General features: G+C 37.6%; 1 protein-coding gene across 2 annotated transcripts; it reads right to left on the bottom strand.

Moving 5' to 3' along the window:
• Positions 1-1827: 1827 nt before the first annotated feature.
• On the bottom strand, positions 1828-27880 carry SP4 (Sp4 transcription factor). Of its 2 annotated transcripts, none has more exons than XM_062616764.1 (6): positions 27396-27880; positions 26621-26721; positions 24610-26170; positions 7323-7551; positions 6888-7087; positions 1828-5358 (listed from the first exon to the last, which is right to left on the bottom strand). In XM_062616764.1, exons 1-6 carry the CDS (start codon positions 27400-27402, stop codon positions 5111-5113), a joined length of 2346 nt encoding a protein of 781 aa, XP_062472748.1. In that variant the 5' UTR covers positions 27403-27880; the 3' UTR covers positions 1828-5110. The 2 variants fall into 2 exon arrangements, with proteins under 2 accessions (XP_062472748.1, XP_062472759.1); XM_062616775.1 differs by lacking the exon at positions 27396-27880 and adding an exon at positions 26824-26963.

Here is a 27880-nt window from a genome sequence, read left to right as displayed (position 1 = left end):
CTTCTAGATTTATCTAAATGCTTCATTCCCCTGGCGAAATAAAGGAACCTTCAACATTTCCGTTAACGGTAAATGAGTTATGGAATGGGCACATGCAATGCAACTCGCACTCCTCACTGTGATTTACTGTCTAGTTTAGTTGTGGAAAGCACCTTCAACAACATTCATGTCAGTGGATGGCATCACCAATAGAAGTTAAAGTTATTCTAGCAAACAAAGATAGTGTATGCTAGCTATTGACCACCACAGTTTTTCCATGTGCATTGACAAAGTCTCAGGATATCAGGAAATTACGCAAGTAGCTTTGGGGATAGGAAAAGGAATCTGAAGCAGAGATGAGGAAAGCATAAAGAAGTGAAGGTAATTAGCAAGAAGTTTCTTACCATAAATCAGAAACATTAACAGGAATATCACATATAGAAAAATACACCCTGGTATTTGCTATCTAGCTGGACATAAAATTAAGCTAATGGAATAAATATAAAATGTGATTTGAGAAAATTACAGCAACAGTACTGAATGTAAACTTGTAGGAGAAATTACTCAATTTGGTATTGCACTCTGTGATTCACAGAGTAGAATCATCACATTTAAAGGACTAAAAGGGTAAAACGCAACATGCATATTTATACTTAATGTCCTTACATTAGATTTTGTTACACTTTATGATATTATACACAGTGGCTGTGTAAGCAGAAGACTACTCTTATCAATAACCTAGAAAATGCTTCAAATCCCCATGCATTTATTAACAATAAAAATACCAGTGCCACACTACTAAAGAATTGGCCAATAGCGACATACTAGTTGGTCAGATGCAGTTCCTTTGAATTATGACATAGTCGGACTTCAGTTAATAAGTTTGTCTGACATTAGAATCATTACATTCAAATAGAGGTTAATGAGACTTTAAACAGGTATTCATCAAACATGATAGAGATAATAGATTTTAAGTCTCAATTAGGAAAGAGGAAATATGATTCTGGCTTGTAGTACAAGGCTGAAAGCCACAAATTTTAAATTCCACCTTCTTTTGGAAGATGGAATATGCAAGCAGTCGTGCATGTAGATGTGGCACTTAAGGACATGGTTTAGTGTTGGACTTGGCAGTGTGAGGTTCAGCTTAACAACCTTAAATGTCTTTTACAATTTAAATGATTCTGTGATTCTGTATTTATTTCTTCCTTTGTGAAATACTACTACTTGTTCACTGCAAAATTATGGCAAGGATTACCATAAAAAAAATTTAGTATTAAAAAAATAATAATATTTGGATACCATTATAATTAGCAATTTACTATATCATCACACTTATTTTAGTGTAACACAATGCAGGAACCTGTTTAAATTTCGCTAGGAAAAGCTCAATATAGTTTCTGAGTTGAAGTCACTACTTTTCACAGTTCCATTTATCTGGTCTATTCATTGGCTATCTGCAAGACAATTATGACACCGCTCAAATTGATTTTTTTTCCTTTTTTTTTAGTTTAATCATTTTTGTGCGTATGTGTGTATACATACTCCTTACCTTAGAAAAGTTCTTCCTTTGGTGTATTCTGAAATAACCATAACTTCCATTTGCAAGAGCTGAACAAACCGCACAGAACGCATGCTGAGCTAGGATCTGCTGGTTTAATTTCCTGCTGGGAGTCTGCCAGTTGGGAAACACTGACCAGCAAGTACAGGTCTTAATTACACAAATCCAGAAAATACTGCCAATCTTTTCCCATTGAGAAGCATTTGCTTTCTAGTGTTCTTGATGAACAGATTATCACTCAAACATAATTTATTGCTGCTTTATATTGTAAGTAATTAAATGAAGAAACCTTTTAAACTCAAGGGAATTTTAATAAGTTACTTGCAAAATATTATTGCAGGCAACAACTTGTACATGATTTTAGTTCCAAACCCACCAAAAAAATAATACAAATCAGCATTGTAAAAGTGTCAAATTAATGCCTTACAGGCTTTGCTGGCAGAATTAACTTCTAAAATCTAGATGTGGGGAAATATTACTCTCCTTTTTTTCCTTTTCCATCTTTTTTTTTTTTTTAGAAAAATTTACAAGTGAAATATTACTACAAAACTTTTTTGTAAGGAATTTTTGCAAAACATTTACATTTTTACCATCAACTATTTTTCTGTTTCAAAATCATTATATAGATTTAATACCCTATACTGCACATCAATTCTTGCAGGATGACAATTCAGTGACATGCATAAAAAAACACCACAAGGCATTAAAATGAAGACTTAAATACAAATATTGTTGCAATAAAACAGTTATAAAATTGAAAAATAGGACCTAAACATCATGCTTACTTAGCTTTGACTTTTTCTCCTAGATTACACACTTTTATTACTGCTCTCATGAAAGAATGTGATAAATAATGACTTAACACCAATTTCTAATGTAATCGGCAACACATACACGAACCTAACCAAAGAAAGTACATTGGAAGAAAAAAAACTATTCTAACACTGGAGTTCTACCATGGTAAATACACTTTGCACTGATAATTACAATAAAGCAAAATTTTTAATGGTGTCAGAGGGAATGTAACAGTGAAATGCCATTAAACAAGATACTACTGCACATCTGTGCCCTATTACTTACAACAGCTATATCCCACTGAGTCAAATAAAGGACATTGAAATTTACGAGCCTTTTAAGACAGAAAAATGGATTCAGAATGGTATGCAGAACAGACTGTCAAAATATTTCTAATTCCAGCGGTAAAATGTGCACCTGCTAACACAAGTTAATGTACTTGAGACACTATGAAGCCAACCAGATGATTGATATTTTGATACATCTATAATAGAGATTCATTGCAAACTAAAAATTACTTCAGTTTCCTATCTGCATACATAAGTATGCATGAAAAAATTATATATGAAATGGTTGTGCAGAAGGCTCATAACTTCAGCTTACAAAAATTGTTAACTCCGAGGAAACACGGTATTAACATTAGGAAGGTTCTTCTTTGCGTAAAGAAATTTATAGCACTGATTGTGAAACATAATGATAAAATATATATTTGATGTTTCATTTCCTATATAATAAAATTAACAGTTAATACTACCTAATGTTGATCTGTATTAAATGTAACATCTAATTGATTCCGATGTACTTTAAATAAAATATACAAAATAATGTACAAAACCCAACTAAGTTTTAAAGACTCTGTTACAAGTCTACAAAAGCTTTAAGAAACTTGAAATTTATAACCACAGTGTAAAATTGCTTTTCTTTAATCTCAAAGCTTTTTATGTAAACTGAAAGTACAAAATACCCTCAGCTTAGTATTCTGCTACAAAGGGCTGGCCTAAAGTGTACACAGTGTAAACAATGATTGGTATTTCTCTTGCTTCAAAAATACAGAAAACACCACAAGATTGATAAAGTATTCAGATGAGAAGTATATGTTTTGTAAGGGAATGCACAAGGTATCTGTTCTGTCTTTCAAACCATCAGCTACCACACATTCTGCCTTTCATAATCTTCAGGGGAAAAATAATAATCTTACCCTTCTTGCACTGTACTTCCTTTAGTTATATAAAAAAAAAAATTTTGTGTATAAAATTTTTAAAAACTGGTCATGAGAATTATTACCAAATGACTGTATGTGTAAAAGGTTACATTTATGTCTATGGGAACAATTAAAAATCCTGACTATGAAATATTTGGCCACCTTTCCTCCTTGTATGAACTGAAGTTTTCACATAGAAAATGCAGTCTATTTTCCATTTCCTCTATGTTTCTTTAAACTGGCACATCTGAAAATGGAGCCAAACCTTTGAAATCAAAAGTCGTGTAGTAAAAAGATAAGTATATTCCTCTTTCCCCACTTGGTTTAATGGTTGGAGGCTCAATGTAAGATTTGACAGGTAACAGGTATTTATTACCAGCCCACATATCATCCTGAAAAGAAAATAAAGACAGTAATATTTAGGGAAAAAGAGAGAAAACATTTACTTTCAATACCTTTTTTTTTTTGTTAAAATGTGATAATTAATTCTTTTCTTTGGCTATTAAGTCAAAGCATAAAGAACTCAAGCACATTAACCACAGTATAATAAACTAATATTTACAGAGAGAAGATACTGGAGAATGAGCTGCAACACTCAATTGTTTGATTAATTTCCATGAATTCTAACAAAATTAAAACATCCAAATACTTAAAATTTTGAGTTTTTGTGATTCATGTTACCTATCAGTTAGAAATGGACCACAGATGTTTTAAAATATAATGAATTGAAATACCCCAAATTAACACAAAAGTTGCCGTATTTATTTTTCATCCTACATAAAGATATCACCACTTTAGTAAAATCACACATTAATCTCTTTCTAAGGTTTTATCTTTCCTACTGTATACACAAATTCTACATAACCTTAGCTCTCCAAACAAAGAGAGGAATTAGAACTGACTGATTGTCATTTATACACACTACTATAATGCAGTGGTCAAAATCAATCTGAGGCCCACCTCAGAACAAGTCTGCAGCATGTATCATCCAGCTGCAGTTTGTGTAATTCCAAAATTTGAGAAAAGACAGCCAAAATCAACCAACGTGTTCTATGGACTGAGCAAAACCCTAAAATATTTCCACTGCTGTTCAACCGGTAATGCTTTGCTGTGCCTTGTGGGAAAAGGATGCTCTTATGAAAATATTACAAATTTATTTTAAAAACAAAGTACCTTCCTCAAATGATACTAATCCCAGCCAAGGTCCACCCTCTTTTATATTGATAATATCTGTTTTTATAAACACATTACCATCCAATGCTAAAATCGGGGCGTGGAAGTTCATTTAAAACCATTACATGATATACAGACATATAACTAAAAAAGTACAGTATGGAAACAATATTCCCCCATCTGTTTATCCAGGACATCAGTTTGCGCTGTTTGTGTTTTTTAAATTTTAGTCTTTTTGCACCGGTGTACACTTCCCATGCTGACCCTCCAATTTGGAACACTTGCAGAAGTCATAACTGAAAATGTGATTTCCTGCTCTGTAATCCACTTTACCAGCCCAGATCCATATCCTGAAAGGTATGTAAACTTCAGTGCAGCACTAGGCGTCCATGTAAGTGATCCTTTCAGAATTCTTCCATGTTTGTTGAAACATTAGGGGTTGCTGGGTTTGAATCTTGAGAAATGGCAGCAACAGTGACAATTCTTGGAGAACCAAGAACCTCAGTAACTGAAGAGTCCAGTTCTCCTGAGGTAACAATAGCAAGGGCTGTTCCACCACCCTTCTTGTTCTGATGAGTTTTGACATGTTTTGAGAGATGGTCACTTCGCATAAACCTTTTAGAACATTCTGGACACTCAAATCTCTTTTCACCTTTTTTAAAAGAAGAACAAAACCAAATGTTACTGAAAGAGAGCACTGAACACTGCTCGATCATTTGAATCTGACACTTTTCTAGTCAACATTTGAAGTGTCTTAAAAAGGATACAAAGTTTTCTTCTCTACCTGTCTGATTTCCAGGTGTGTTCTGTTCAGTCACAGGCCTTTGGCAATCTACTCTTCACTACTAAAACGTTCTCAACAAATATTTGCTATGCTATGACTGTCTGGTGAGCAGTTTGAATTTCAGGTCACCAGAGAATTTTCATAAACTTCCATAAACCTGACAGAGTAGGAGAGAAAAAAAAAAACCCTGAAAGAATGACTTGGTAGCATTTTTTAAGAACGCTTTTGATATTTAGATCTTTTTGTTATTGAAGAGAATTTGGAAACATGATTCCCAAAGCTTCATGAGGATGTACAAGACCTCAAATGAGGATGTACATCAAAACCGATTAAGTTCAACATACTAAAAAGTCCTGTCATTGCTCAAATGTAATTAGTGCTTAGACTTCAAGCATTATCTTCAAGTTGTGGGAGGGGACAGACACCTTCCTGGGGCTAAAAACAAGAAGGATGATAAAATTTTCAGTTTCTAGAAGGTCTGCCTTTCTAATTTGAACTCTTATGAGAACATGCTTTACCTGTTCTCACTTGGAACTTCAGGAAACTTCCCAAGAAGACCAAGTCTGATGTATGGACTAGGTTAATATATTTCTTAAGTATTGAGCTAGTCCAAGTGAAGAGATAACAGCCCTGGTCCATGGCCAATCCTACGTGACCAGGGGGCAGGAACACCTCTCCTATGAAGACAGGCTGAGGGAGTTGTGATTTTTCAGCCTGGAGAGGAGAAGGCTCAGGGGAGATCTTAGAGCAGCTTCCAGTGCCTAAAGGGGGCCTACAAGAAATCTGGAGAGGGACTTCTTACAAAAGGGCATGTAATGATAAGACAAGGGGGAATGGCTTTAAACTGACGGAGAGTAGATTTAGATTAGATATTAGAAAGAAATTCTTCCCTGTGAGGGTGGTGAGGCACTGGCACAGGTTGCCCAGAGAAGTTGTGTCTGACCCATCCCTGGAAATGTTCAAGGCCTGGTTGGACAGGGATTTGAGCAACCTTGTCTAGTGGAATGAAGCCTCCCCCATGGCGGGGGGGACTAGATCTAGATGATCTTTGAGGTCCCTTCCCACCAAAATCATTGTACGACACATGCCTGATAAAAATCTGGTAAATTCAGATGAGGCACTAAGCTAATGTACATCAGCTGTATGTGATGAAATAGTCATCTTTTTCTAGTATAGGTACAGAAGAACAGTTTGAATAGACCTCATCTTATTCCATTTCAGTCAGCTTGATTTGATGAAAACTGAAATCTACCACTTCCTCTATTTTAAAGTTAATTTATTTACATTTAAGAGCAGTTTTCAAAGATTCTAATGAGTGAGAACTTTGATATCACTATTTAACCATGGCTGTATGATTCAGACTTGCTACACTATGCATACAGAGAGAGCTAACCAACCTGTGTGGGTTCTTCTGTGTCTCTGTAACTCATCACTTCTTGTAAATCTTTTGCCACAAAACATCCAGTTGCATACAAATGGTCTTTCACCAGTATGCCAGCGCAGATGTGCTCGAAGATGAGATGTCTTGCCATAAACTTTTCCACATCCTTCAATATGGCAAATATGTTGTTTCTTTTTTCCTGGCTCATTGCTGCCTCTAAAAAGATCAAATTTAAAAAGCTAAGTAATTATATTCCAAAATATTATTAGCTATTAGGAACAATATTTTATGCTAATAGAGACAATTATAATCCCCTGTCTAAAAAGAAATACATAAACATAATTTCTAGCAGAAAACATTAAGAACATAGGTAGTATAAGAAAATCTCATGCCCAAATGAGGTGAGCTGTGATAAAATGCCTGAATACATACTGATAGAATTTACATTTACCTTCCTTCTCCTTCTCTGCAATTAGGACATGAGCAAGCAACTCTTCTCAATCTCTTGCCAGGTTGCACTTCCTGGTCTGAAGCTTGTTGAGCTTGTTGTAGCTGCACTTGTGTTATCTGATCAGGACTAACAGCACCAATTGTGGCATTAGCAATGCCACCTACTGCTACAGTAACAGGAGCTATTGTGGCTTGCTGTACTTTTACTCCATCCTGTCCTTGATGTTGACCTGTAGAATATGAAAGTATGTGTGCCTTTTATTAGTAACTTCAGTACATGAAATGCACAGATCAACTTTCTGCATTTTATAGGACAAAAATCCACCTAAAGTTAAGGGAAGCCACAAAACAAACATTAAATCCAGACATTTTCCTGAAGCACTACCACAGTACTTCACTTAGATAGCCCTGTTTAATGTAATTTGTTATTAGAACAGTACAAGACTACAAATTACTGACTGATATTAAGAAATACAAACTAGTATATTGTTTTCTTTTTCTCAAAAACTGAGATAAATGAGAAACTATTAAATAAAATCTTACACAGAAACATTAAACTATTGCCAGTTAATGTCTCACTAATAACCTTTGAAAACATATCTACATTCAGAAAACTACAATTAGCCAATTATAGAAGTTGCTTTATGGCGTATACAGAATTGTTACCTACAACCTGTTCTGACTCAACAGAGCCACAAAGAAACTTTCACAAACTAGACCTGAACAAGCTACCATGCCAGAGCTTTGCAGGTGTTTTTCCATGGGTTTCTCCATCTGGGATGGCGTAATCCTGGTTATATGTACAAACTAGGGGAACAGGCTGGAGAGCAGTCCTGCAGAAAGAGATCTGGAGTTTGGGTTGATGACAAATTTTTGAATATGAATCAGCAGTGTGCCCTGGCAGCCAAAAGAGGCCAGCTGTGTCTTAGGGTGCATCAAGCACAGCATAGCTAGCCAGTTGAGGGATTGTCCCACTCTACACTGTACTGGTGCAGCCCCACCTCAGGTACAGCATGCAGTTTGGGTGCTTCAGTATAAGGACATCCAACTAGCAAAGCTGTGTCCAGAGAAGGGTGACCTTTGGCGAAAGGCCTTGAGAGTATGACTTATGAGGAACAGCCAAGGTCACTCGGTTTGTTCAGCCTGGAGAAGAGAAGGCTGAGGGGTGTCCCCCTTGCAGTCTACACCTTCCTCAAGGGGAGCAGGAGAGGGGGAGGTGCTGATCTCCCTCTGGAGACCAGCAATAGGACACATGGAAATGGAATGAAGCTGCACCAGGAAAAGTTCAGGTTGGACATTAGGAAAAATTTCTTCAGCTGGGAGGGTGGTTACTGGAATAGGCTTCCCAGGAAAGTGATCATAGAACCAAGCCTTTCAGGGTTCAAGTGTCTGGATGACTCTCTTAGTCATATGGTTTAGTGTTAGGTGGTCCTGTGAGCAGCAGGGAGTTGGATTCAGTGATCCTTACGGTTCCCTTCCAACTCAAGATAACCTATGTTTCTATGATTTTGTTTTGCAGAAGGGAGTATATTTTTAAGACTGGAAAAGCAGCTTGACTGAATCAAATGTAATTCTAACACTGACTTGATGGATTAAGAATTCAATTTCATTGCATAAATTCATTGATCTCATTTGCTTTCTTGATGAAAGGAAATCAGAAATATTTTGCTTTAATATCAAGACAGTAAAGACTATTCCAATATAGGTAAGACTGTAGTTTCTTGAACAGCAGGGCAATATATTTAAAAAGTTAGTACTGTACAGTCTAGGAAAATAATGTGACAAATTAAATGTGCTGCAGAAATAAGACTTCCAGCCACTGTCTGACAACACTGAATACCAGTCCTGCCAGTAACAGGAATGTGACAAAACATCATTAGATGCTGCCATATTCAAAAGCTCAGTGCCTTCATACAAGTGGGAAATAAGAGTAAACACTATATACTTATTGAGAGAGTGTAATGACCAACCAGAGCTCCTTAGAATAGACCATAATATTTTAAGACTTGAAGAGTCCTCAGTATCAAAACATTAATTTAAAACTTAGAAATCCCCTGGAGGTAATATGAGAGATTCAGACAAATTCAAATGGATTCTCCAACTTCTCAAGCTTCCATAACAGACACCATCTATGGGGATAAGACTAAGAACACGATTTGAAGTCTAAACTGCCTAGCTACCAAATGAGCTCATATACAACATAGCATAGGATAATGACTACTTCATTCACGATTGCTGAGGAGCAATATATGCTTGGTCAGGCTATCTTGTATAATATCATTATAACAGCCATAGATGTAACCTAACGCAAACCTCCTAACACCACCACATACACACAGACAGGTTAGGCCTAAAGAACCTGATATACAGAGAACCTCCCTAAATGAGTTGACCATACTCTTAACAAGTCACTGCTGGCTACAGTATATAGGATATCTCATGATTAGGTCAGTACACCAGGTTACCTTGAAGCACTGACCAAATTTTCCCAGTTATCTCTCTTAGTTTCCTCCTGGAACTTGTACCCGATTGGCCTAGATATGGATAAACAAAGCTTCCTTATTTTCTTAAGCAGAACACGATTATTGATGTGTTGCTAAGTACTTTTGGTACTTAGAACAAGGAATAAGCCCAGAAGACTTAACACTTGCTGTTAAACAGATAGATAGTAAAACAAACAATCTTTTAGAAGTCTGGTATTCACAGAAGAGGAACCATAGAAAAAGAATTACAAGCTTAATCTTGAGTGCAGTCTTAATATATCTAGGGTAGAATGAAGTCTTTCTTTTCATAATAAATTTAGATCCAGTCCATTGTTATTTATTCCATATTCTAATGAGAAAGAAAAGCACTCATGAGAATCCTTGAGAAAGAATATGATATGGCAAGAAGGACATTATGGTATAAATTACTATAGTAATATCTAGTACTTGGGTCTAACAGTGGCAGAAGAGGACACAAGAGCTTCCAAAGTACTAGTCCAGGGGCAATTATTTTCCAGGCTGTTAAGTGCTGACTGAGTGCTATGAATAGCCAGAGTGAAAAAAGGCTGATCATTTTTGTTATATCTAATGCTCATCTTAACATGATAACATGATGGCTTGTGTTGAAAACCAGTTGCAGTTTTTGGTTAGCCAAAGGTAAATAAATTAACAGGAAGAACTTGCTCAGATTGTCTCCTGCAAAACACAGCCTACACTCTCTCTGTTAAACATACTCGAGATGCAAACTCCTTTAATTCACAGAGCAGCACCAAAAATGATAAGCCTACAAGTGGTCACTGCAAAAATTAAAGGTGTAATACACATTATGGCAGCCTACTGCAGCCTCTTATTCTTTTTTCACTATCAGTCACATTTTCAAGTACATTAATAGGAAATATCCCTTGCTGTTACAATCTGTTAGAGGGATGACTCCAGCCATGTCACAAAGTCCTATTTGAGAAAAAAAGTCCTAGGACCTAAGCAGTCTGTTGTCACAGCACATGTGAAGAGCATGTTTTTCTCAGTTTTCCCCTTCTCTCTGATTTTCTTGAATTGATATTAAAGTTTCAATGCAACTTCCCCCTCCAAGGCCGCTAGAGCAAGGCTTTCCAAGATGTGAATTAAGGCACATGAGCTTTGAGGAGGATGAGTCCTTGATTCCTTCCCCCCCCCAACTGTGACTGTTGCTAATGAATGTCCAACACATAACTCTTGCAGGATCTGGCCAATCCACATTTATGGGTAGCCTGTTCAACATTTCTAAAAATCCAATATTTGTGCTGATTCAATGCAAATCAATTTTCAGTCTCTAAGTCATGAGACGATAAACCAGACAAGGGTCTTCTGATACTTCTTCAGTGCTGACGCATCCTTTATCTGCCCCAAACTTTCCCTCTCCCATGTGAGGACCACATGTATCTTGCAATACAAGATGCACACTATTGAGCTACAATCTTAATCTATTTATTAAATGTGATATAGAGTTATGTCTAAGTTCTTCACAGTAACTGTAAAGGTGACAATAAACATACGAAAGAAAATGCCAAAGTAAGGTTGCTTAGGTAGACAATTACATTATCCATATGGTTTCAGTTAAACACTAACTAAATGACTGCTCTTTAGATGGCATTAACAAACGTATTACACTTTCTGATGTGAAGGTTTTCTTCTTTAAATTTATCTCACCAAGTTGTTATTTTAAACTCCCTTCCTTGGATTCCACTTACTAAATTCAAAACAAAAGGTTCTAAAACACTCGAAGTATCACACAAGTCTTCCTATTTAAAGATCCAGGGTATAATACTCCATAAGCAAATCTCTGCTTTTTGAAATAAAAGAGTACCTGAAGAAAGCACACATCTCTGATAAATATCCTTTGCCAGAGTTTTACGCAGTCATCAGAAAACACTGAAAAGTTCAGTAATGTGTTTCCTGGACTTAATTTTTGTTTTGTACTCTTGGAAGAGCATCGCAACAATATACCACACTAATAATATACAGAAGAGAAAGAAATGCATCTATTCTCATTTTTAAATTGTTAAACAAAAAATTATTTATTCTTTTTCTTTGAGAGTAAAATGAATGGATTTTAGGCTGCTTGAAAAATCTTTTGAAGAAGAATCAGAACATTTTCACAAGCCAGCTGACTGAACATGCCCTAGTCTAAATCTCTACATGAGCCTGCTATGGTCTGTAGTTGTGTGGGACTTGGTTGTGTTTTTTTTTTTTTGTTGTGGTTTTTGTTGTTTTTTTTTTTAAAAAAAACAACCTGTATACTAGAAACCATTCTGGATCACTAACAGCTTTAACTTTTACATCATTAATACTTATTAAGGAAGATAAAGAAGTTTCATTATTTCTTAATTCAAGTTTACTGAAGATGTAACTGTTGATACAAGTTTGTCAGCAGCAACAAAATTATATCAGAGCAACTTCTAAAGTTTATAAAAATCAGGATTTTTCGAGAGAGAATCTAGATATAAATTAGCTTTTTATTTGAAACAAAGCCTGAGTATTCTAAAAACAAGTTGCTGAGATCATGTTATCGACACAGAAAGAGAATGATTTACTGATGCTTTCTAGATAGAGAAATAAAGACCCATTAAAAATAATCCAAATGGGTTCTTACTAGGGGCATTGAAACACCATTTAAAGCCTTCTAGAAGTTCTGCTACAATCCTGAGATCACTTGACATTGATTTATGCTGACATACTCCAAACCACATGACTCGATATCACTATACTTCACCATTCATAATTAAACCTTTCAGTAACAAGAGCTCTCATGTTTCAACACATTTAAGAAAAAGGTCTAAACAAATCATTATATGAGGGAACAAAGTCACACTTCAGTTTACATATGTTATCCTGTACGAGTTGTTAAAGCAGTCACTGCACATTTACACTTGCGTTTAAGATAAAATGTTTTTATCAAGTTCCCATGATTCCTTTAAAAGTGATTTCCTGAAACTGTGAAACATTCTAGATTAACAAAGTCGTCACTGAACTTCTGTATGCCTGAACTTTATTATACATGCTGTCAGGTTATAATGTTAAGCTACAACAAAGTGTTAGTATGCAAAACACTGATGCCAATTACTCCATTGCATCTCATTTTCTCTCAGATCTAAGTTCTCTCTTTCTTTTGGGTAGTGACCACAGCAATTTGACTACAGGACAACATGCAGACAACAAAGCAACCTGATATTGTATTTATTTTGCAAATCAAGTGCAATTGCACTCATTGCACTACTGCAGATATGATTATGACTAAATGTAATTAAGAATAACTTTATAGAAATTTATAAAGCTTCTCAAATTGAAGAACCTGAGTGATTTTAGTTGCTAATCTTTTCCCTTTAAGCAGTTAATTAAATGCATTACTTATTATCATAAGGTACAGGATTATCAAGATAAAGGATTGCACATCCTTTGTTCTTCAGCATCACTTGCTCAGCTTTGCAATTTTGCAGTAAAACTGCATCTTAGCAGTTACAACCCATACACACTGTCCCCATACACAAGTCCAATACACTCACACAAAAAAATTCACAAATTTTAAGTTATTAGTACGGAGCCAAATAATACATACATAGACACGCATATCTCAATCAATTTTAGGCTTCAAAGCTAATCTGTGAAATAACAATCTCCCATAACACCATGTGGATGATTAAAGAAAGCTATTGCATGATACCTAGGAAGTACTTTCCTACAGAGTAATTGACCACTGAAGATCACTGAAGGCTTGGCTATCCATTGTAAGTCAAAACAAGTTTCCTTTTACTACACATTTCACCTGCGTTCCTATTCCTGTTCACCTGAAGTAGCAAGCATGAAAAACTACTCTTTGAGGCAAATGGGGCAGAAAGGGAAGAAAAGGACTTAACTTTAATGATCCACAGAAACCATGGGAGTCAAGCTTTAGAAAAATGAATCTCTGAAAGAAAAGAAATTGAAGACTGAGAAAAGGATACTTCTAGTTTCTGGTACTTGGTTTCCCATAATAATTTGTTTAGATTTCCTGTTCTTCTGCAACCAGCATTCACCAGTCAGAAAGATGACAGCATTAATGACAGCGTTGCTTCTGTAGCATGCACCTAGTGCAAAATATGTGGAACACTTTGCGAAATGGAGCTGGAACAATTAATGTCGCAAAAAAAAAAAAATTTGTTCAACTGCATATTCTAAAAATGAAAGAGAAGGTCACAACTGATGTTCCTAATTCAATGTATATCACTGCAGGACAGCTAAGTCAAGTCAATAACAGTCTTCAGAGTTCCAAAGTTCTACAAGCATCAGAGCCAATGCAGCAGTTCACCTATTCAACAACTTACTGATGTGAAGCAATGGGGGAAAAGAGATTTTTCATCTCCTCTTCCCCTGCATACACCAAGTACAGTCAGCTTGCCAATATCCTTCACTCTAATATTCTTTTTCCAGTGACATACAGCTGACTTATAATATTTTATATATTTACACATATTAATTTTATATTTATTTATAATACAACATATTTATATTTATTATAACATTTTATATATAATCTTAATATATAGCCAAGGTTTAAAAACTTAGAAAAAGTCTGTGGCAATATTTTATAGTCAGAGATAAGTTTTTACACAGAAGACTATACAATTCAGTACTAAAGTGGTGCACAGACAATTCTGCCCTCTCTCCTACCCTGAATGGCTTGTTTATAAAGGCTTGTGAAGAAACAACATGTGATAGAGGAGGAATTCCTCATGGGCTGATGCATGGGACCCACACATTCTGTAGAGAAGGTCAGTTTGGAGTAGAGAAAGAAACTGGATACACCCAGCTACTACAATAAATTTGGGTCACAACAGCACAGTAATGCATCCAGATGCTACTACAAGCAGAAAGTTCCCAGTGCAAACTGTAGCATCAACTAGACATCTGTCTTTTCTATCTCCTACAGGAACATCCCAGCAAGTTTCTATCTTTTCCCTGTTGCCAACTTGGACAGGATTTGCAAGAATTTGTTACTCTCTCCTCCAAAGGCTTCCTGTATGAAATGTCTCAGTGTGTTCAAAAATTACTGAACAGCATCATAATTAAGCTCTACTTCTATGAAAAACACCACCTAAAAGCATGAGATTTAAGGCAGTAAAAAGTAAGTTTTGGGGGTTTTAACACCTTAAATTGATTTTTTTTTTCCTTTTATGCAAGAATTTTATCAGCAACACAAAGGCAAAACAGTGCCCCAAAAGTTTAATGAAGGTATTTTAATGACTCTTCAAGCTTTACCCAAGTGCTTTAGGACAACCTGATGTCATATCAGTATTTTGAGAGAGAAAAGAAGTTTTCCTACCTAGTAGTATCTTTCATTGAACTAAAAGCCAGCTCTCTTTTTATTACTTTATTACTTCATTAAACACAGTAAAGAGCTGCCACAAATACAACACACAAAGCCCTGCACAGAAACAACATGATCACCCCTGGAATTACAGTTTCACAAACTTTAGTCTTCCACAACAGAGTTGAGGTTTCAGTCAAAGTAAGGCAATGACTCTGGTTGTTCTGGACACCATGGCTTCAAATGGAAAGAAAACATGGTCCATTTATTAGACTTTCTAAAGACAAAGTTAGAATCAGAAAAATAACTTTTTATATTTTTTGCTAAGGCAAATGACCCTTTGTTTTTCACCATTATTGAAAGAACAGTCAAAAATAAAAGCATATTTAGGATGAATGTTCAAGAACATTTCTCTGCAGATGAACACAAGTAGTACCCTGAATACCGAACCTCAGGGCAAATAGATAACTGAAACCCAAGTTCCAATTGTGCTGCAGAATGTCAGACACACTGCATGGAAACTAGTAGTACATCTAAGAAATGAGAGTTTTAAGTTTACTTTTATGGAACATCTCCCTCTATCTCATCACCCTGATCCAACTCTCAGGTTATTCTATAGGTCATAGACACAACAGAACATGGCCCAGTTCTTTTTTCCGACTCCTCCCCTTAACTGTGAAATAGGGATAGGACTAGAAAAAAAGCCACTTGCTGACTGTTAGTCTCTATAGCCTGACTAGATGAGCCCAATACCCAACAAACTGAACAAAAAAAAAAAAACCACAAAACAACACCCCCCCCCCCCAAAAACAAACAACCAAACAACAAACCCCAACCAAATGAAACAACTAACCGAGTGCCTGTCTCACACAGTTCTGCCACATAGAAATTAAAATACTGGTCTCAGGAAGTGTGTTTTTTTTTAGCATCTCAGTTCAATTTCTGCATATCACCATAGAAATAAGAATAGCCTAATCCTGAAAGGACAGAAGGAGGCTGACATGAAAAAATGCAAGCTAAATTTCCAGCACTCAGTTTTGGGGGAGTAAAGGCGTTGTGTGTGGGGAGACTGGTTGTGTTTTCTGGGGGCTTTTGACTACAGTTTAGCTAGCTGGCATATTTTACACTTGAAGGTTCATCAATGTCCTTGTATTAAGCATTTTGCATTTTGGCTATATGAAATGTTATCTTTATATTGATCAAGATGAAAGTAAATATGCCTGTATGCACAGGAGGGATTAATTAACAGTTATATACACAGAAAATCCTTTCAACAGAAAGGAAGACAGCTGACTTTAAAACTAAGTTAAGTTGTATAGGAGTTGATAAGTTATTCACAATTAAAAAAAAAAAAAAGAAAACAAACCAACCACTGGCAAGGTGATTAGAAGTTATCAGGAAAAACAAGATTCATGAAACAATTTAAAAGACCTGTTACAGTAGGAGAAAACATGAGACACAGGCTAAACAATACAAAAAGTACTTTGTTTATTAAAGATGTAAAAACTGTAACTTTGCTACAGCCTTCAGCAGGCAAGGACCAACAGAGCTACATATTATAGAACTACAATAGAAGGACCATATAAATAAGATACAAACCCTAAGAAGCTCTGCTATCAGCTCCTGTAACATTATTATCCCTACAAAACCATAAACTTAATCTTCCTTCTTGGTTCAGAACAAACTGAAGAGCTTGATGTCCTCGTCACTTACTTCCCGATGACCAAACAAACAAGGCCTATATTTCTTAAACTTCAGGGAAGAAGGGGAAGTGGGAAGATGTGACCAAGGGAAAAGTGGTCACATCATCACTTGAAACTATAATTAAGGAAAGTCAGACCTGTACCTACAATGTACCCTACATTGTTTGTTTGTTTTTTTTTTTGTAGCAGGAGGATATTAACTTATAATTTTTTCTTTACAATAAAATGATAATCTGCCAGTCTAAGCATGCATGTTGGGATAACATGCTTTACCAATGACCAGCTGATCAGGGTATATAACTTATCCACTGTCAACAGTATTAAACACCACTGGAAACTCCATCCTTAAGAATAGGTGCATACAGAAATCCATGTAACTATATAATTATACCCCAAAGTAATCTAAAACTAAAAACTATATACCCAAACTCAGCATGGGCTGAGATGCTACTTTTCTCAAGAGAATGCATATGTCCAGAGCTATTGTTTTGGTGAAAAGTGTCATGACACAAGCAAAATATTAATTATAAAAACTGCATTTTCTTATGCAGTCCTGACTACTTCCAAAGCTACTATGCTACAGCATATAAACCAAACAACTTTTATTAACTAAATTATCCATTAAAATCACTGACTGCTGAAAAACAGTTGTTTATAATTGAAATTAACATTCCCTTTAGAACATGAGGTCTTATTCCATTATATAGTTATTTTTTCAATAATCACCATTGCCATTAAACATTTTTAATATATTAAATCAGTATTAATGGATTTATCTTATCTAGCAGTACCAAAATGATACGAAGCTTAGTACTCCATAATATAAATTACACTGAGGAAACTATTGAGATTAGATTTTTAATATGCTTCTTGCAGCCCCTGTGCTCCAGGTGGTACCGGAAGAATGAGAAGGTTGGTTTAGCATGGATCTAAGCACCATTAATTAAAAATAAAAAATACAAACAGGCTGATGAAGATGTGCAGTGTCACTCAATTTGCTTGCTTGACATTTTCTGAACATGAAAGTTCAGCCAATTCATTTCCTGTTCTATGTGCTCTCATTTCTGACAGCAAGGAATGAGAGAGTGGATGGCAAAACCTGATAGTTGCAGAGTGCACTTGTACTGATGAAACATTTTTAGAAGACCCATACTCTAATAGGGAAACATAGTTTTATTAACATTATTCTTTGAAGACTTAGGGACTTACATTTAATCTAAACTTACAATTTAATTTAATTGAAGTTAATAGGTTTCTAATTAGCTGTTTCTATGCTATTTCACCTAGCAATTCTAAGCAAAGTTGGTACTTGAAATGCTTCCTTTTCCCATTTTATCTACAAGTAATGATGAAGTTAGGCACTACAATCCATAGGTCAGGCAGAAAAGACTTGTTTTACTGAGGCATTTTTACCAGTTTATTCTCCATGGGAAATTTAGCTGAACAGGTATACAGCACATTCCTTACACATCAAGTTCAGGAACGGTATGTTGATACTTCATTTTTAAGCTACCATCACCAAGGCAAATGTTTGTTTTCTTTAGCATAGGTCGTTATTAAACTGTTTCTGCCACTGTTTTAAATCCAGTTAAAAAAAAATATCCAAACCAAACCACTTTTTGTCATTAGAAGATTAAATCTTTCTCCTATAATTACTCTGAAGCATTTGAAAGGGATGCCAGTGCTATAATATTTAGAACACTGTGGTTCTGCAACAATTCTCAGCTCAAGACAACCTGAGAACAGTTGTAAGAGACCTTTCATGACTTTGGAAAAAGTATGCTAAATGTCCGTACTCCTCCCAACTACATCCTCAGAATGCCAAGTAGTACACTAAGAAGTAAAAACCTAGGAAAGACTCCTGCATTTTTTCTGGGTTTGTGGAAAACAGCTTAGTGCTTTGTACTTATCTTCTTACTGCAGTTCCCATACCTTGCAGCTTGCTTCTTTCAAGGTGTTTGCTACAGCTTGCTTGCAATAAACATCCAGAAAACACTGGATGTTATTAAAAAGCATCAAATAGGGTCAGAAACACCTTTAATTCTTAAATTCACAGAATCATAGAGCAGTTTGGGTTGAAAGGGACTTTAAAGATCATCTGCTTCCAACTCCCTCTGCCACAGAGAGAGACAACTTGCACTAGACCAGGTTGCTCCAAGTCCCATCCAACCTGGCCTTGAACACTGCCAGGGATGGGGCAGCCACAGCTTCTCTGAGCACCCCATGCCAGTGCCTCACTACTCTCACAGTGAAGAATTTCTTCCTTACATCCAGTCTAAACATTATGGCTTGACAATACTACCAGAACTATCTGTTCCATGATCTGACCAGGCACAGAAGTGCACCTGACAGATTGGCAGTTCTCAGAGTCCTCCTTTTTACACTTCTTAAAAATGTGCATGATATTCCCCTTCTTCCAGTCACTACTCTCAACCTACATGCATTTAATTTTATGTATCATTTTATTCCTGCTTAAAGAATTTGTTACAGTGTTTCAAATTCCTCTGCAAAGTTTGAACCAGAACAATAGTATCTAAACGATGTCTTCAGTGCCACACAAGAAGAGTAAATAATGATAAAGACCACCTTAAAGACAGGCTGGATTTGGAAGCAGACAAATGAGATAAAGCACAAGAAAGCAGAAGGAGACCTTGAGATACTGACAAATTGCTCAACTACTAATAGTAGCGCAATGCAAGTAGCTAGTCAAAGAGAAAACTGCCTTAGTAAGTGACATAACTACATCATATGAAACAGGAGGACAAGGTTCATTATGTTCTTATTGGGTGTTTTAAAAACTCTTAGTATTGGACTTCATTGTCATTAATAACTGTTTTAGAGTCTACATTGCATCCCTGCAAGACTTGAAACATTCCAATGCCAGTACTGCCAGGCAACAAACTGTTCCACTAAACAGAAGTCATTTCTCCAGGTCATTTTGGTGGATAAACTCCAAATTCCCCATAATTCAGGCCATGCCACCACTCATCTTAAACAGAAGGGCTTGAATTTGAGTTACAAGTAATGGAATGTGACTTTAACCTAAAGCAACCAACTACACTTGGACTGAATATACATAAAGTACAGATAATATTTTTCACTATTTCTAAAATAAGTGTCTCATACACTTTTGTATGGGAAAAACACCATCATCATGTAACAGGATTACTTCAAAACGAACAGTTAGGCTAGATACAAGTATGGGGTTTTTTTAATTGTTGGTTTGGGTTTTTATTATGTGAGAAACAGGGAAATATTCTGAAAAGGTATCTCCAACACCACCACTAAATATCCCACTGTCAGCAAAAACAATTAATAAGTTCAGAAAAAACATGGGAGCATTTCTGAAGGCTCCAGTAAAAGAAACCCTACAGACACAGCACAAGACTTTTACAGGAAAGCCACTAATACTCAGCATTTCATTACAGCTCAACTGCTCTGCTTTATCTCACCCCATATTCTTCAGCATCCACAAATGTTCATGTTCTGTCCTATTCTTAACACAAATATACTCCAAGCAAAATGTGTTGAGGGACAAAAAAAAAAAAACACAAAAAACTTAGCCCACCAAAAGGAAATAGCTTTATGAACTATGTATTTTTCTTAGAATCTAGTTCTAAATAAAATGAATTCCTTTCACACAACCCCTTATATTGCCATTAACACATCTAGACAAACAAAACAGCATTAAAATAAGCTTTAGAAAAGCAAAGGATATGTTACTTTAAGAAGGGGATGTAAACCGGGACGGGGACAGGAATGCTTTGAACTTGCACCTACAGATGTAACAGCAGAAACCTTGAAAAAAGGCAAGGGAACTCTGCAGTACCCACTGTCTCCCAAACTCCTAGGGGCTACATTCAGGAAGTCACCAGCTATTCACATTAAAGACTACCCTGTTCCACAGGGAGTCGTGTACAAAACAAGTCATACAAGCACAGAAGAAATACAGTTGACTTTATACAGAAGTAGCCTTCCATGACTGATCTCATAGCAAGACAGGTATTTGTCCAAGTAAACAAAACTGTTCTTATATAGTCCATTGTTTGATTAGCTGTTAATTAAATAATTGTTTAAAGATCTGTTTTTAAGGCTTAGATACTTGGTTTCCATCTTCTCATCCAGTTGTCTTCTGTGTGTTTAATTGCGCCTTTGACTTACACTTTGTATATCTTCTCAGCAAAATTAGACAGAATCACAGAAATGTGTAGACTGGAAGAGACCCGATGATTCCAAAGGTCCACCCCCCCCTGCTCAGGCAGAACCACATCCAGACAGCTTTTGAATATCTTCAAAGATGGAGAATACACAACAACTCCGGGCAACCCTGTGTCACTGCTTAGTCACTCTCACAGTAAAAAAAAAAATAATTTTTACTCTACATCACTGATATCAAATGACTTTTCTCTCAGGCCAAGAAGTGAAAGGATGTGAGAACTTCTCTGCTTTGCCCTGCTTTTTGACCACACGCAACATATAACCCAAGTGTGATACTTATCATGAGCAACATTTAAACTTTTAACTGAAAAAACACACACAAGAAAATCCCCAAATGCACTTATTCATCTTACTTGGTTTACAGTAGAAGCTATATACCTTGGAACCACAGACTTTGAATAAAAAATGTTATAAAAAGCAGACTAAAATATAATATTTACTTGAAGATTTTAGCATTTTTCTTCCCAATGTGAAATTTATCTTTTTTGGAATTTAGAATCCATTTGACCCAAAAGAAGGAAAAAAATTTAAAAATGTCTATCTCAAAATAGTTCTGTAATTCTATAACTTAACATTTTCATAATAAAGCTAAGAATTTTTGTTATTTGCAGTTTATTTAGTGTTCTATTGTTTTACTATTTCATTTACTACTGAAAAACTAAGAAAAGGTACCTAAATTACCCCATTGTAGAAACACCTAGAATAACCGATATACGACACTCATAAAAGAACAGGTATTTCAGACAAGTACTTATTGCAATTCCCACCCTACCCCTGAAACTCAGCTGGCTTGATTGGTTGGGTTTGCCTGAAAGACAAACCTTTTTCCCCTAACAAAGTTAGAGCATCTGAATCTATGCATGTGATGAGTCCTTCACACATTCTTTTCCCTGACATGGACATGCTTCCTGGACATCCTCATACAACACATTTCTAACACCTACTTCTACTGCTCATTTGTAGAAAATAAGCCACTTTTGCAGAGTCCAATTAATGTACAAAAGACTTCATGTTGACAAACTCAAGTACTAAAGAAAAAGTCATCTGCAGATGTTGAAGTAACTGAGCTGTTCTTTTTTTCCATAAAGGTGTCCTGTAACCATAATAGCAAAAAGCATTTCAAATAAAAACAAACCAAACAAATGCAAAAACAACAACAAAAAAAAACCAAAGAGAAAATCCAAGTTAGTTTATAGCCCTCATCAAGACAGCTTATTCCTTATAAGCTGCAAGAAAAGTTATGATTTTAGCATGTTTGTATTTTTCTACTTCATAATCATTCTTTCCTTGAATACTTAATATAGCATTAAGGACTGTACATCATGATCTTCACACTCCTTTCCATGCTACTGTGTCCCCCATTCCCAGAGGGCAGCAACAGGAAGATTCACAGGAGAGAGGTAGAGATAAATAAAAGAAAATTTAAGTAATTTCTCACATTCTCAAAGTTTGTTATTTCTCCATAACCTAAAGCCTTGGGGAACAGAAATACTACCTTATATATGAAGGAATGGAGAAAAGGTTGGAGGATTCACTGCTGCTAGCATAAAATTAAAAATACTGTGGAAACAGCTGTGAGGCCCACAAGGGGAGGAGGTAAGGTCTATGGAAGTGGAGGGGGATTCAATGGTCACAAAGCCTAAGTTAATATATGAACCCTATATGACTTTTGCTTGGCTTCTCTAGAGCAATACTTGTGACTCATTCCCCTACTTTCATACTCAGTTACAAATCCCAATTCCTTTATTTTCCAAGGGACATCACCACGTGTTAGCAGAGGTACTGTCAAGATAACAGAGCAAGACAATATCCAGAATCTCTTGTTCTACTATCTACTAGTGCATACTAAACACCACTAGTAAGCAGGAAAGACCTGCGTGTAGAAAGGTTCTTCCTGCACCCCCAAATCTAGTCAGTTCCCAAAGCTGGATTCCTATGAAGAAGTCCCTGCCAAGGTAGGGACTTCTGTCTAACAACAGTCAACTAACATCTTCTCATCAAGAAAAATTTTTTCCAAGGCAAACTGCACTGCAAGATGTTGTAGCAGCTGGTCAGCTCCAGCTAACTGAAACTTCTTTTTGAACCATTACAACTAAACACAAGGTCAAGATTTTAATTTTGATTACCCAGATTAACATTTCTGTAACACTCCTTAAGTAAGCCAGGTTTAGTGCATCTAACCCAGCTCTTCGTATTTCAACATGCCATCAAGTGCCAAAGAACACCATAGCAAATTGAATTTTCCTAATGGCAAATTTCTTATTATCAAACTATGTTTGGTCTCCTCAAAAATGTTTCAATTAAGGGGAACAACAATTTGCCCAGTTAAACATTTCTCACCTTACCATATGATTATTAAGAAAAAGGCCACAGGTTAAGAGTTAACAGGATACAAGCATTTGTGTATGCAGACCAGACAGCAGCTAAACATTTTTCTTACAGTTTTATACTGAAAAAGTGTGTCCATAGTTGGCTGCTGTTAAGACAAGAGTTCACTGTACCTACTACAGAAAGCAACTTTTACTTGTATGAAATAAAACTAAGCTCCTGTAAGCGGTTATCAAACTAGCAGAGAGAACCCCCAAATCAAGTTTTATCTGAAACATTAGAAGCTTGCAAATTTCACGTAGATTTGCCCTTATGGGACACTGCAAAGACCTTGCACAGAATTTACTTTAGAACTAAGCTCTGTTATCCAGCCTAGAGCCTTTTAATAGCTCCTTTCCCAGCTATTAGACCAGCATAACCAAAGAGGCATTTCATAATACACACCAAGAGTTCACCAGCAAGTACTGAGGTACTGTTACCAATTGTTTTTATTTTTTTTTTAAAGAAGTCACAGGAACTCTGCTGTACACACGCATACCTTACCCACTCAATCTCTTTGCGGAATTCAAACATTTAAGGGAACAACTTCAGGAGCTGATGCAGAGTACAAATAGTTTAATACAAACACATGCCATGACACAAGATATCCCAGTTCACATACTGTCACCCATCCTACACCTCCCATGCGGAGATCAGGAATACTGCCTGGTAGGAAAAAAGGTTTTGTGTTGCTGTTCTTGAAACATAACAAAGCCTTTAAGAGTCTCCCATTCACTCCTAAAGCCAACAAGTCTTTAGTAAGATGGAGAACAGGATCGTTTAAGGATAGTTTATCAAACACAACTGTTCCATTTCAACTGGCACGACTGGTAATTTTAGCTCAATGTTTAAGAGAACTGTCAGCTATTTTAAGATCTGAATTTTAATGACAAGTGTAAGTTATTTCTTCACAGTTAAGGGTTTAATACTTGTTACAGAAAATCCTGGAAAAAAAATAAATTAATTTAAAACTGTCTGGTATTCTTCCAATAGTTAAAAAAAAAAACAAAAAAAAAAAGCCAAAAAACCAAAACCACACCAAAAAACAACCCACAAAACAAACAAATAAACAAAAAAAAAAACCACAAAAGCAAAACCAAAACAAGACTAACAAACAAGCAAAAAACCCCAAATACAACACAAAAAAATAAAAAAAAAAAAAACAAAAACAACCCAAAACTTTGTCAGACCACTCACCTGCAACACTGGTAATGGTAACAGGAACTCCTTGAACTTGAACACCTGCAGCACCCAGATTTGCAACACTTACTGTTTGAAGATTAGGTACAGAAGCAAGCTGGGCAGCATTCAGTGTGATGGGGGTACCAGCAACAGCCACTGGTGCTATCTGGGCAATGGTTGTGCTACCACTTGAAGACACAGGGGTAATGGTTAGCTGTTGGGCTAACCCAGCATTTTGAACTTGAAGATTTGAAAGGCTTTGCAGATTCTGAACCTGTACAGTTTGCCAGCTGATCTGCCCTGATGGTGTTAAGGTTGGAGCCCTGATGAGCACCTGAGTTGGACTCACTGTCTGCAGCTGAACATTCTGCAAAGGCTGCTGCTGGATGGTCTGTATAGTCTGCCCTGACTGGAGCTGAAATGACTGTGGAGAAATGGCCTGAATAATCTGCTGCTGAGGTTGCTGGATCTGTATCTGCTGCAGAATAGGCTGTCCTACAATCTGGACCTGCTGAAGGGAACCTGACTGATCTTGAACGTTCTGTAGTCCATTGGACTGAAGCTGACTGGAACTCTGGGCTTCAGAGTCTGTAGCAGTTGTCTGAGGCTCTTCAGTCATCTGCTCTGAACTGCTGCCTGCTGTGCTTGTTGTGTATTGGCCTGTTTCTGCAGAGCTTACTAGCGTGTCACTGCTGGTTAGAGATGTTGAGGCAGTGGTTGTAGAGGTGGAAGATGAGGAAGGAGACTCTGGTATTGTATTGCCAGAGGCAGAAGTGACAGGTGTAGATGCTAGCTGATTTCCATTGGAAACTCCACTCTCATTGGACTGGCCAACTTGACCTGAACCTCCTCCAGCTGCCACATTGTTTATCACTGGCAATGCTAGTGTTACCCCACCAATGTTTATAGGTAATGTTGTTACAACTTGAGCCTGAGTACCAGGAATCGTTTGCAGTTGCAGGGGTATGGAAACACCAGGCCTAATTTGGACTGGTACTGTCTGATTTGCTAGGCTTTGAGCAATAACATTCCCAGAAGCTGTCCTATTTGCAGTTGTGAGGATAGCTTGATTATTCCCTGCAGGAATAAGCTGAATTTGACCCTGTATGTCTTGTAGGCCAGTAGCATTAGATGGATTGATTTGTAGTTGTTGACCTTCTGTTGTCTGGATCTGTGGGATTACTTGGTATTGGACATTACCACTTGGATTTTGTACTTGAATGACCTGGAATTGTCCAGGGGTTGTTGCAGAAGAACTGCTTGATTTGGTTTTTGAAGGAGATGTACTGTCATTGTTACTGCTGGAGGGACTTCCTGCACTTGAGGCAACAGAAGATCCTTGTTGAGCAACATTATTTTCTTTTGAAGCAGAAGGAGCAGCAGCAACAAGCTGCCAAGCATTTCCAGAGAGCTGAGTTGTTACCAGTTCTAACTGCTGTGGCTGATTCTGAAGCTGCACCAAACCTTGGTTGGGATCTATAATAATCTGCTGCTGTCCAGTTCCTTGATTCTCACCAGGAGTTCCTATTTTGCTGCAGGTGGCTGCTAGCAAAGCAAGAGGTGAAGGCTGAGAATCCTACCCATAAAGACACAAAACAGAAGAGATTAAGAAGAGCATGAGTACAAACCATCAGAAGTAAGCATTTAAAGTTTATACAGGAAGCAGAAAAAAACGTGCCTCTGCATAGAGACCAATGATATAGCTCTAAATAAGGAAGTACATATTTCTGTAAGTAATCTTTAAACATAAGGTCCCCAATTATCAACGAATATGTGACAGCCAGGACCTCAACTGCATCCCTCAATCCAACATTTCACCTGCCCCCACCCCAAAAATTAAAAGAAAATCTTAAAAAATGCTTCTATTACATGGAAAGCAGCTGATCACTGCAGAATCCAATCAAAAAAAAACATGCTCAGGCAGTAAAAATATTGTCCCAACCAACTACGTTTCACCCAACCCAAAGAAAGAAGCCTTGAGCAAGAAATGTTTGGGCACTTTCCTATTTGTGTGTGTGTGCTTTACCTGTGAGCCTCCAGATTTCCCTTTTTTATTATTATTGTTGTTATTCTCCGCCTCGGGAGATTTTTCTCCCTCCGTGGGCATAGTTTCCTCCTTCTTTTGATCTGCAAAAATATCAAGTGTAACAGGTTAATTATTCACCTTCATTTATATAATAATAAAACCTACGAGCATATCCTTTTTGGTTCCCAGCTTGCCACCTTTACCTCTTAATAAAAACAACAGAGCAAATCATTATTACAAAAGAACGAGTCCTAAGAAACGTGGTTTGAAACCCAACCCATGGGGGCTGGAGAGTTAACACCCAGAAAGGGGAGGTTTGGTTTTCTCTCCCAGAGACAGCAGGAAAAAAAACACCCACAACCCTCCTCCTCCTCCTGCCCCCTAAAGCATCGACGGCCACTGAATGGCCGTCGATGCTTTAGGGGGCAGGAGGAGGGTTGTGCATGGGAGGGAAAGAGGGAGGAAAAGAGGAATGAAAGAGGGAGGGATGTGCACAGGAGGGAGGGATAGCGAAGAAAGAGGGAATGGAGGAGGGAGGCACGGAGAAGGCGACTCGGAGGGGCAGACAGTGGAGAACGAGAAGAAAGGGGGCATGCGAGGAAGCGGCTCGGATGGGTCGAGGGGCAACGGGAGAAAAGCGGGGTAAGAAGGGGAAGAAGCAAGGAAGAAAAGGGAGAATTCAGGAGGGCGGGATAGAGGGGGGATGAAGGGTGGAGGGAGGAGCAGAGGGAGGGAGGGGTGTGCACAGGAGGGAGAGAGGGAGGGGGTTACATACCACTCATCCCGCATTAATGCCCCGCTGAGGCGCCGCTCTAGGGGGGAGGAGAAGGAGGAGGAGGCGGAGGGTGGGGTGGGGGTAGCGGTAGAGGGGAGAAGGCCGGTCGCAGCCGGAGCTGGGAGGAGCGGGACGGCCTATTTTTCCACGAATGGCCGCCGCTGGGCTGTGGCGTAGCTGCCTCTCTCTCCGCCCGCCGCCGCCGCCGGCCTCAGCCCACCGCTTTGACTGACATCTGCGGGCCGTCCGGGAGGCGAGAGAGGGGGCGGCCGAGCGGGGGCGGGGCCCGCCGGGGCCCAACCGACGCCCACTGAGAAGAAAACCGAGCCCAGCCGCCAGCCTCTCGACCGCGTTGCTCCGCCTCAGCCCGGCTCCCCACGCCAGAGGCACAGGAGGCGGGGCGGGGGGCGGTACACGGCGCCCGGTGAGCCCGGCCCCGGCAAGCAGCGGGGCAGGCACTACACCCTCGTCTTCCTCCTTCTCCT

Source organism: Pezoporus occidentalis, unplaced genomic scaffold, assembly GCF_034315485.1.
Source record: "Pezoporus occidentalis ecotype Australia unplaced genomic scaffold, CSIRO_AGI_Poc_V1 ctg103, whole genome shotgun sequence".
NCBI lineage: Eukaryota > Metazoa > Chordata > Aves > Psittaciformes > Psittacidae > Pezoporus > Pezoporus occidentalis.
This window is presented reverse-complemented; position numbering and strand designations above follow the sequence as displayed.